This window comes from Orbicella faveolata, unplaced genomic scaffold (genome assembly GCF_042242905.1).
Source record: "Orbicella faveolata isolate gen_17 unplaced genomic scaffold, um_ofav_v1 contig_2, whole genome shotgun sequence".
Classification (NCBI taxonomy): Eukaryota; Metazoa; Cnidaria; class Anthozoa; order Scleractinia; family Merulinidae; genus Orbicella; species Orbicella faveolata.
This window is the reverse complement of record NW_028301547.1, coordinates 15,607,449-15,618,841: the sequence shown is the minus strand read 5'-3', so window position 1 is coordinate 15,618,841 and position 11,393 is coordinate 15,607,449. Positions and strand designations below refer to the sequence as shown.

At 40.7% G+C, this 11,393-nt stretch overlaps 2 protein-coding genes across 2 annotated transcripts; both read right to left on the bottom strand.

Moving 5' to 3' along the window:
- Nucleotides 1–202: 202 nt before the first annotated feature.
- LOC110044726 (uncharacterized) lies at nucleotides 203–2,464 on the bottom strand. The gene has a single exon (XM_020750302.2). It carries the CDS (start codon nucleotides 2,245–2,247, stop codon nucleotides 1,285–1,287), a length of 963 nt encoding a protein of 320 aa, XP_020605961.1. The 5' UTR covers nucleotides 2,248–2,464; the 3' UTR covers nucleotides 203–1,284.
- A 208-nt stretch (nucleotides 2,465–2,672) lies between these two features.
- LOC110044738 (uncharacterized) lies at nucleotides 2,673–11,382 on the bottom strand. The gene is made up of 2 exons (XM_020750312.2): nucleotides 10,815–11,382; nucleotides 2,673–7,612 (listed from the first exon to the last, which is right to left on the bottom strand). The coding sequence occupies exons 1-2, from the start codon at nucleotides 11,170–11,172 to the stop codon at nucleotides 6,819–6,821; spliced, it is 1,152 nt and encodes a 383-aa protein (XP_020605971.2). The 5' UTR covers nucleotides 11,173–11,382; the 3' UTR covers nucleotides 2,673–6,818.
- Between the last annotated feature and the right edge of the window lie 11 nt (nucleotides 11,383–11,393).

Genomic DNA, 11,393 nt, shown 5'->3' with positions numbered 1-11,393 from the left:
ATTGTAAGGGATTTCTTGAGCTCCTGAAACTCTTTTTAGCAGCCATGTAATCAGTTCGAAATATTTTAATCAAGAAATCGAAACCGCTTTGAATTAATGAAACAAATAATCATTTTCTAAACGAAATTCATTAACTTTATGACCAAAAATGTTTTTAATTAAAATGAGTGTGCACTATCTATAAACAAGATGATTTTACAAATTGTGATCACTCAAGCGTTTATGTCGTTTATTCTCCGTCCCACTAGAAAATGGCGCTCTTTATGGCATTAAATAAATCTTTTATTGACCAAGATTTTTCGTTGAAGATCGCTGTATATTGGGTTTCGTTCCTTCTATGTGTCATGAACCTTGATTGCATACGCAACAACTGTGAGGAACGTGGGCAATGAGCCAGGTCAGCCATGTCTATTTGCATTAACAAAGTAAGTAAATGCTAACACACTAACAATTCGTTTACGTTTATAAGATGTAACAAACTGCAAATATATGAACACAACTGAACTACAGAGAATACACAGGTGTGTCTAAATAGATAAAAAAATTGTCTAGCAGTCAAATGATCTCGCGGTGCCTCGAAGTGGAACGAAAACTAGACAATGACTCTGCAATTTTGTTCCCTGCAACGTTTTGTTTTGCTGCTCAAACTATTCCGGCAACTGAGTTACGAACCTTTTGATGACACTAGTATAAGAGCGGCAATTTGGTGAGCAATGAATCTTTGAGGTTTGGCGATTTTTGAAATGCCTTTGGATTGCATTTCATAGTTAAATTACGCCTGAGGTAGCTCACACTACGCATGTATCTATAAATGCCTCGACTGTCATCGTTTAAACCGTTCCATTAACAGCTGAATGTAAGACATTTAGCACTAGTCCATTGTTCAATATCAAACGATTTTTGTTTGCCATAAGTTACGTAATCAAAATCAATTTATTCTTGTGTGGAGGGCCACTCAATACTCTGTTATGATGATAATGCAAACTACTCTGACTAGTTTGACAATCTCCGACTGTATAGTGACCTTCAGTACTTTTTCATTCTTCTCCTTCTACCACTATTATTATTCCCGCGAGGTCGCTCTTTAGAGCGTAACGAACGGGCATAAGAAGGTGCGAGAAAGAGGCTGTTTGTTTTCGAGATACTCAGCATTTTGCATAAACAAGGCGGTTTCGCGTGACCTCGTTCACTTAAAGATCTAATAAATTTGCAATTCATGCTGACATTACCACATTACTTCTGATCCATCCACTGAAGATGTGTTGTTCGATCACCACAAAGAAACTATTCCCATAGCTCTAATTCGACTAAAGTTTCACAGTATGTTTTTGCTTGGGAAAAGTTTGATCGGCTCCCATCTGTATCTGCCTTTTTCTGTCCCCCTGATATTTCATCGTCGGTCAGGCTTTTCAAACAGACTGGTAACATCGCAGTCACTGCGGCCCAAGAAACCTCCATAACGTAAAACACCGAGTTAAGTAATTCAATCTCGACGAACGACACATTATTCGGGAAAAAGTGTTCTCCAGTGACGAAGCGAATTCCTCGCACTGGCAGAATGAACGTGATGAAAAGACATGATGCCAACGTAACAATGTTTATTTTCTTCAAATCACAACGAGGTTTGCAACAATTCTCGCTTACTGCTCGGCTTTCTTCCAAGTGTTTTGCAAGGCCTCTTAGAACGGCGGTCGAGAGAATTATCGCTGGAACAACGAATTGCAGCAAGATTACCATATAGCCATAAAGCCATACATCGAAATTGGCCTCCCAGCTCACTCCCGGCGACGGGCAGTAACAGCCGTTACATTTAAGAACGGGCATTTCATGATACAAGTAGTTAAGCGCAGGTGATAGAAGAAGTGCAGTGGACACCATGATTCCCAAAAAAGTGAGTACGATTTTGACGACTGAAAATGTCCATCGGCGCTCATTTCTCAAATAGCGTACCACAACAATTGCAGTGAGGTTAAACACGGACAATGACATGAAACAAGCTGTGATATTCGGTAGGATGTCGCAGATCGTGTGATCTTCAATTCGCGTGATGTCGTTAACAGGATTTAACTCATCGCGAAGCAGCAAAATCAGATGTGTGAAGAGATTGCCTGTGTTAACAAAGGTTTGGAACACGATGAAGTATTTCAGGTTGTTCGAAGACCGCCATCTTGAACACTGTAAGCAGTAGAATGCAACGTAAAGGTTGAACAGTACTCCGCAGAAAAAGATTAGCGGCGACACTATCATGCTTATTTTCGGCTGGCGTTCTCTGTTTTGCAGAAACAACAGTCGTTAATAGTCACGGGATAAATGGGCTACACTATAAAACAAAAACCTCCCAACTTCCTCAACCACAAATGGCTGTTTTGGATTCATAATATAAATTGAAACGCGTGACTAACATATGCGTAGATAATCTAGGCTACATTAGCATAACAATATCCAAAATGTCCGACGCCCAGGGGGGAGGTACTCCCCTATATGGGGTATATAGGTGTGTGTGCGGCGGCCCCAGAGGGTATGATTTTTCAGCCGTTTTGGTCATAAATGGGGTATCGATGTTATCCATTTTGATCATTAATAGGGTCTGGTTTTTGCACTCTAGTCTTGAATTGGGCATGTTTGGCTTTGTTTTTGTTTCTTGTTTGTTTTTTTGTTTGTTTTTTTTAAAGAAGAAGCTACTTTTTCATCATAATCGACAACACTGATCAACAAAAGCCCTCCACGATGCCTTTAACGTCGGTCTGAACTAGGGAACTAAGTGTAATGTAGGTCTGAAACAGGGGGTATTGAAAATCGCAGATTTTGGTCATATATAAGGTAAGGGTTTTGGGAAGCGGGCCGCACACCCCCACCAATTTTTTCTCGGAGTAACCCCCGGGGTACGGCGATATCACTCGACAGATCAGATCACATGACATGTCAACTGGAAGAAATAGCGCGAAAGCGAAAGAGGAAGTTATGTGATCAACGTCTACGGAAACACTTTTGACATTTGCTGTCAACGATGTTAAAAACACTGACAGAAAAACTGCCACAACTTGCTTTCTTCAATAGCACTTTCGATCCAGCAGCCTTTTTGTTTTAGTTTCGAAATTTTGCTGGATAAATGAAATCGTTCAAATGCAGCCTTCACCTGCTATACCTGTAGTTTGCACAGGCGAATACTCTATACATTCCCCGCCAAGTGTTCTCGAAATTGCCAGACTCTGTAATATAGACGATGGTTTCATAGCTTAACTGGCTTTTTTCCTTCGCTTTCTATGTTTTACATGGCAAAGAGAACAGAGAATCAAATGAAGATAAACTAAATTATGATGGATGACCTAAACCACTCAAATTACAATATTTTGCACGAGGGAATATTCTGTACATTTCCCAGGTGTTCTCAAATTATCAGATTATAATACATGACCATATACGATGGTTTAGGTGGCTTTTTTTACCCTTTAAAAGCCTTTCTATGTTTTACTTACCAAAGAGGATTAAGAGAAAAAGGCGGAATAGAGAGGGCACGCAACCGATCTAGTCTGTTCCTTTAAGTATGAGTCAATATCTGTTCCCGCGCGCAGTTGACTTCCTGTTGACTAAGCATTTGATTTCTCTTGGCCAATAGGGACGTCACTATTTTAACTCGTTATCTTTTAGGGTTGCACTTGAAGAAATGATTAAAAAACGCTGTCTGTCCGTTTCAAAGTGGTGTCTTTTAGGGCCAAGTAGAGCTCGAAGCACGCCCACTCTGCATCTGGTCTCCTTTAGGAGTTTAATTAAAACTTTCCGACGAAAATTCCCGACTTATTCACGTGGGAGTTCCCCCGGGGTATTTCCCGTGCCGCTATTGTGCTTGCTAGTTGGTCAAATATATTATGATATTTCCCCTTTCACTGAGGGTGTTAATATGGCCCCGGAACTGCGCACAAGTCATCTGCGACTGTCTATTCTTCTCGCCCCCTTCGCCCAGGGGATGGAAAGAAGAGAGAACTCTGGTAACGCTGGCAACAGTTTGGTATGAAGTAGAAGACGTGCCACATCTGCTGGGGAAAGGAAACAGATAAACAGATTTCCTAACAACAACCCCCCAAGAAAAACGCTTTTCTGTTGGTTACTACGTGACCGTGATTGTCGCAAACAAGAGATTCACGGGGAGCGCAACGACGACGGCGACGCCGACGACGACGCCTAGTCAAAAATAAATTTATATTTTACAAGCGAAATTCGCGAATCGCAATTGCCTAGATCTGTTCGGTACGCCCATGTCTCTAAAAACGTGCTCAGGCTAAATATGCAATGACAGTGTTCAATTCCAAACGGAAATTGTAAAAATCAGCTGTCGTTCGCGTTCTTCAGACTAAGTAGAACTTGGCTATTTCACGTTGTTGTTTATAATTAGTAGAGAACCGCAAAGAAATTAACAAAGGTTTATAACGCACGTGCACCTATACAGCCATAGTTTTGCCCATTAAGCCTTTTGTTTTGTGCCCAGGTGCCCTATGATGATCTTTTTCAGTCTATTTTAAACCATACCTTCTTGTCCCAAATAAATTCTGAGAAGTTAGCTGTAACAGTCAGCCTTAACAAATGAGGTCTAGAAAAGCTGCCAGGATGCTCCACTGTTATGCGAGTGCGGCACCGAGACGTCCTTCTCTGAACATATATTCCGTTCTTCAAGAACGTTTTCCGGCATCAGTCACGACCCGGACACCGATGTAAAAACAGTCTAAATTACATCATTTATCGTATGACTGACAAACATTTCTTCATTGAGATTGGCTGAGAGCTGGGCAGTTTACCGTTTGTTTTTAGTGTTCGCAATTTACTCAGTCATGTAATAAATGAGTAACGCATAAATACTCCAGCAGTTAAGGATCTACACTACTCGTTATATTTGAAAATTCTCTCAAAATTGCAAGAGCCTTTAGGCGAATGCAATGTGAAAGAATTTTCAAAATATCACTAATAATCGATAGGTTGGCTACCATTTGTCCGAATAAATCGGTTAGGATGGCCGTTGAATAACTGTAAGATCTCGTGAGGTTTTTCCAAATTAGCAAATCAACCTAACAAGATGGCGCTTACCGTTTAGAATTCGACTTTCCGTATTTGTTTTAGGCTGATGAGAGACTGGAAACCGGAAAAGTTAGCAAATGGTAAGGAAATTTCCGCCGTTCCGCTCCGAACGGAAAAAGAGGACTACCTCTGGAGGTGGTCTATAATTTCCGAACGAATTTTCCGGAAAATTGTTGTTCCATTGAAATTTCAACCGAAATTTCCGGATTCTTTAGCTAATGGTAAGCATCCATACTGTCATACTGGATTACACATACTAATTGCCTAAAAACACTCCTGCCCCTTTTTTTTCTAAGTTACTAACGTCAGTCGCTTGAACGACGGAAAAGACAAAAATCCGACAGAGACAGTCCGGGTCATACGACAAGCTTTCAAATTCCCAAGGGAGACGTTCAATTGTCTTTTGACAGGCCCTCTATGATCAATTACCGGGCTATTTGTAACGTAGCCTGTCAACAGGCTCTCTAGTCGAGGGTGGGGCGAAGAGGAGGCGGAAGGAAAGAAGACCCCCTGTTCACAGGCTATTTTTAACGGTATATACGGGGCTGTCATAGCAAATAATCCATTTTGAATTTCTCGTTTCTTTGGGCGTGTACTAGCTTTTCATACTGACGGCAAAGAAATCATACATAAGTAATTCTCTACTTAAAACAAGAGGTACTCGATATATTCAAAAAGGTTCTCTGATCTATTTGTATAGGTAATCGTATGACTGCAAGTGTAATTAAGGATTACCACTGATATTTGAGAATTATCTCAAAATTGCTAGAGCCTAGAGTGCAATTTGAAAGAATTTTGAAATGTCACGAGTAGTGTAAATTCTTAATTGCTCGAGCTTTCATTCGATAACTAATTTATTATATGACTGAGAAAATTACGAACGCACGGGCATTAGTTTGCACCACAGTGCAAATTAACAATAAATTGGCCTGCCCTCATCACAATGAAGACATTTCCTCCGCCCTAAATATGCTCAGCTCATTCGTTGTTGACATCGTAAACGCCATCTTGTATCAGGAATGGTAACGCAGCCGTTGGGGGGTGGGGAGAGGGGTTCCACTAACACCATCGGACACACATTATCATTATTGCGTCAAGGGTGCAGACCAGTGTGATGCTCGATTTCAATATATCCTACAAGATCGAGCTGAAGCAGTGCTTAGGAAGGACTTTTTTAATTCTCACCTTAAAATTTATACAGGGAGAGAAAGCCATTTTGTGAACACCGGTGACACAACTATGAACCTTGTTAAGAACGCATCCACCTCGTTGCCAACGGTCTTTAAGGACAGCGAATAAAACTCAGCGAAGGTTGGCGCTCAATCTGATAGGCGCTCCACCTTCACCCAAGGGGAGACAAGGTTTATCAACTGAAACTTCTGAAAGGTACCTGCCCACTGAGTACAACCCCAGTAATGAACTCCTAGTAAAGTTGAAGAAACATTGAATGGAAGATTTCACGTGAATAACGATCTAGGATTACACTAAACACCCGAGGTTCATTCTGCGCGCGCGAGTTGTGGTCGGCTGAAAGAGCCACGGGGACCGAAAGAGACTTGACCAAGACCGGACACCGCGCAAGAGAAGCCCCCGGAAATCCTGTGCACGATTTCCGGTCTTTGTTAGTTCCAGCTTGGTAAATGATATCGGTACCAATTGAAATTCAATGGAACGCCTGAAATGCTCTCTTGATTTCCTGCCGAGGTTCTCAGATTATCCAGTGTATACTCAGTTTGAGATTTATCGTTTGTTCACCCTAGCAAGGGGGGAACCTGGTTTCCATGAACGCAAAATTCCCGCATGGTATTTTTCGAGGACACGAAAATGTAGAGTAGATTTTCCATGCATTCTGAAGATAGACAATTACGCGAAACATCCAACTCCATGAGCTGTGACGCATGTTTTGAACGAGCGATTGCCTCGATGCCAGCATTGCCTATTCTACATTTCGCTAATCTTAGGCAGTTCAATGGTTTTCTAACACTGTTCAAAACAATCCCAACGCTGCTGCCTACATAATTCCCACTAAGATCTAGCGATACAAGACAGGGAAGTTCTTGCAAAATTTCGGAAAGACTCCTCAAGTGACTTTCTCCAAAATCGCTGTATGACAAGCATAAGGAGCGTAATTTTGTAAACTTCTTCATTTCTTGGAAAATTGTTGACAGCTCAACATTCACGTTATCATAGAAAGCTAATCCATTGTAAGAAAAATCCAACTTCAATAAATGATCAGGATTTAGAAGTTTCAGGAACCTGCATAGTCTGTCATCTCCAAGCTGAACAACGGTTAAGGATGAAACGAAAAGCCGCACGGGCCCGTTATTTGATTCCAGTGCTTTAAACACTGTATCAGGGTTGCTATGGTTCACACTGATATCCAAGTGGATGGTAAGAAAGCTTGTCGGGTTCACGTTGCTGTTCAATTTGGCACCAGTGAGGTTATCAGCACGGTTTGGAGAGGTTCCGCTTGAAACATCTGTTAAGTTAATTGGTTTATTTGCTGCAATGACTGCCCTGCACAGTGCAGTAGTACCATCAAACCCTGAAAGATCAAAAAGTTTAGGGTTTAGGGTTAGGGTTGGAAGTTAAGCTTTTTTTTCGTTTAGCTGGGCATTTACGCCGTGGAAATTTAGCTGATACAATTTAGGTCCCCTGTCTAAGAATCACAACGGGAACACAACAACAACAGAAGCAAAAATGATACCCTATTTGAGGATCAGGAACCTCAGAAATCATACCATATCCCGCGGCACATACCTATATAGCCGATGTATGGGAGTAACCTCCACCCCCCTCTCCCCTCACTCTGGGAGTAGTATCATGTAAATAAGGCTGGCTTGGATAATTTGACATTTGAATTTTCAATCATGTATGGTTTCAAGTTTGCAATAGCTGCTGTAGCTTGGTTTAACCTAATATATACTGTGTATTTATCAGTACCTCCCTGAAACATAATGATTCCCTAAAAATAGTGACAGTGAAAGTCAGCTTAGCTACGTGGTATGATGTTGAAATGAAAAGGCACCACACGAATGTAGTAAATAAGTGATGCCTGTGCAGTGAAATATTTTGACTCCCTAGCTCCAATGCAGCTGTCATGAAATCAGCCAATGAATTTAGGCCAATCAAAATAGTGATACTCTGTAAATTACTCTGTAATTTACTCTGTAAATTCGAGGTTAAATAAAGTATATGTATGTAGGTAGGTAGGTAGGTAGGTAGGTAGGTAGGTAGGTAGGTAGGTAGGTAGGTAGGTAGGTAGGTAGGTAGGTAGGTAGGTAGGTAGGTATGTATGTATGTGATAGCAGATCACACATGAACAGCAGACTATAATATTTATGTACAGCAGATGCATGACATTTCACCACCAGGGTAACAAATTTTCCAGGAAAAAAGAATGCATCACAATGCCTCTTCCAAAAAATGAGATTATTTGGGTGATGAAAACTCATGATTCAAAGAAGTGTATAATGTACCTTTTGTCTGGTAATTGTTTATTTTTCTCCTATAGCTTTCAGGCTGCTCAACAACATTTTTAAAAGGGGGAAAAAAGGTCTTACATTATATATAAAGTGGTCACAAATGAGGGGTGGAGCATGGTCCTTCAAAAACTCTGGGTCTTGCAAAATTTTAGTTGAATTTCACGGGTCTTGCAATCTCGTTTTTTAGTGGTTATGTGCGTCTCACAGTCTCGATTTTTATACGAAGCTGTCTCAGATTCTAAATTTTTCACACGATTCATTTATCCGTTTTTATAAATGAGGTCTTCTTGTCACTCGATATTGAATTTCAATGAAGAAACTTTCAAATTTCAGAGAAAAAGTTAATCCTAACTTCTCCTAAATTGTCTGAATTCCACAAAAAGCCACAAAAAGCTATGTCTGTTTTGGCACCATAAAAACACTTATTTCGTTCTAGGAGATCATAACATAGTGTGTTATAATCAAATTTCCAGTTCCTGCCAGTTCAAAGAAGCTGGCTAAAAGGCTGTACAAACTCATTCTAGCTCTCAACTAAATCTGGGGCTCAAATTCTAAGATGGTCTGAACGTCTCGCGCTCAAACTCAAAACACTTTGAAGTCTCAGTCTCGCAATCTAAAAAGTCAAAATGTCTCGGCTCACAGAAAAATGTTTGTCTCACCGTCTCACAAAGTCTCACATTTACCATTTGCCACCCCTCAAATGGGATGGGTTGAGAATAGAGATCTTGGGTCTGAAAATTCAATGTGGTTAGAATTGGTTGTTCTGGAATAGTTTCCAGAATGTTTGGTCATAAAATTTCATTATTTACAGGGATGGCTGAACATATTTTGAATTGGGGGCCTTAAGAGCGGGCACCAGAAGTGCTAACTTGTTGGGGGTCTGGAGATATTTGTAAAATTATTATTTTATATATTTTTTGCTTGAATTTGAGGGGGGGGGGGGGCTTTAGCATCATGAACATCTGTATGCATCTGGACGCAGCAATGCATCATGTTGCTATGTCTTAGACAGAGTAAATCATAGCATCTACATGATCTGCATCATTCTATGTACGTAATTTGCAAAGGATTTACCCATCACTGCAGATGTAGAAGAGAAAAAAAGGGAACTAAAGGTAACTAAATCAGTATTAAGATAAAAAAAGAGATCAGACTGGCCCTAAATGCCTCAATACTCTGTTGGTCTATTACTTTAGCAGGAAGTAATTGACACTTAACTATACTGTCAATCTTGGCTTCAAGCTTAATTTATACCTGAAAACAACAAAGCAAAGTGAAAACACAGTTACACCTTTTCTCCTTTAGTTAGATATCTGCTTATGCTCTTTAACACGGACACATATGCACTCAGAGTCACTTTGAGCAAGCGTCTATTACATAAAATGCCCCCTCCCACCATCCCCACTACTAACCAACCATGCTATGTTGCTGTCAGTATGGAACAATAATTATTATTAATAACACTGAGAACACAGTGTAGAGTGCCCCCCTCCTGACTAAGACAATCCAATTTAGTTCATAGTCCCATTGGAGCATCACCATTCAATCACATATGTAAGAAACTTTGAATAAACAGTAACACTTGAACTGTTTCAGGTTTCCTGGTCCATAAAAAAGAGAGAAGCACAGTTGATTTCGCTTAAGGTATTCCACTTAAAAAGAACAAGTATTTCTCAAACTTCATCTAATTGGTAATCATGTTATGAATATTAGAAAAGTGCAATAAAAAATAGGGGTTATTCTGCTTGTTTCTGCACAACATAGATGGCCTTTATAGCAACTTTGCGCCTGACGAGGATGTCATTACTTATCTTCAGTTAGTAGAAAGGGGCACTAGAAATTCTAAGACAAGCACTTATTGGATTAATTTGTTAGAGAAGTTAAACAAAATAGACCCTGAGGCTCTCCAAGGGGTTATGGGGAACAAGGGAACGTAGTCAATCTCAACTGGAGACAGAGAATAGCTGTTGCTACGGTGGTTTATCTCAATGGTGGGCCGGAAAGCAGCAATGCGTTTGTCTTTTGCAATTGGAATCGATAGTGACAGTGACAAGAAGTAATTTGATTTCACAAAAAAGAGAAGGATTTGAAATTGCTGATTGTCCCCCACCCCTCTGGAAATTCCAAATAAGCCTCATACATTTCTCAAAATTGTTTGGTCTTACGGAACCCTCCAACCTCCAGAAAATTTCAACGGAAGGGAGCAAGAACACCCCCCGCCCCTGTCTGGAAGACCCTCAAGTGTCATGTAACCCCACTCACCAAGATCTCTTTCTCTTATGTCAATTACTTGAACCGTATCAGTTTCGTCTCTTTCAGGGATATACTCAGCGACAGCTTTTCCAACAAACTGGCCTTCTTCCTCCAAGTAGGAATTTCCTCGCAACACAACTACTCGCATAGGCCAAAACTTTAAGACGTGTTTAAACGTAGTCAGGTTGTAACTACGAATAGAAGAATGAACAATAGCTTGTGTGATCTCTAAGGGAAGGTCCTCAAATCCATTTTCAATCAAATCCGGATAGCGAAGCAAGTTCTGTAGACATAAATTTCGAAGCGATTCACTTGCTATGGCCATGTTGTCACTGGTGTGGTGGACGATGTAGTGCCCAGTGCCCATTGGTTCTTTCTGGAGCCTCAGTCACGCAACGCTTTGCATTGCGTAGCGTGACATAGCTAACCTGTCGCGTGTTGGAATATTGGTGTGGATCACAGATTAGATGGAAGAATTATTACGTCACGATGTGTTTGAGCTTCTCAATCACGCCCCTTTTGGCGAGGAAGGGCAACTCAGTTGGTTGGCAATTGGAGTGTTGATACTCCCAAACGTTTTTGGGCAGG

Coding starts and splice junctions, on each gene's coding strand:
- LOC110044738 (XM_020750312.2), bottom strand. CDS start 11,172: ATGGGCACTGGGCACTACATCGTCCACCACACCAGTGACAACATGGCC. Junction 7,613..10,814: donor CATAAGAGAAAGAGATCTTG/GTGAGTGGGGTT, acceptor TTGATCTTTCAG/GGTTTGATGGTACTACTGCA.
- LOC110044726 (XM_020750302.2), bottom strand. CDS start 2,247: ATGATAGTGTCGCCGCTAATCTTTTTCTGCGGAGTACTGTTCAACCTT.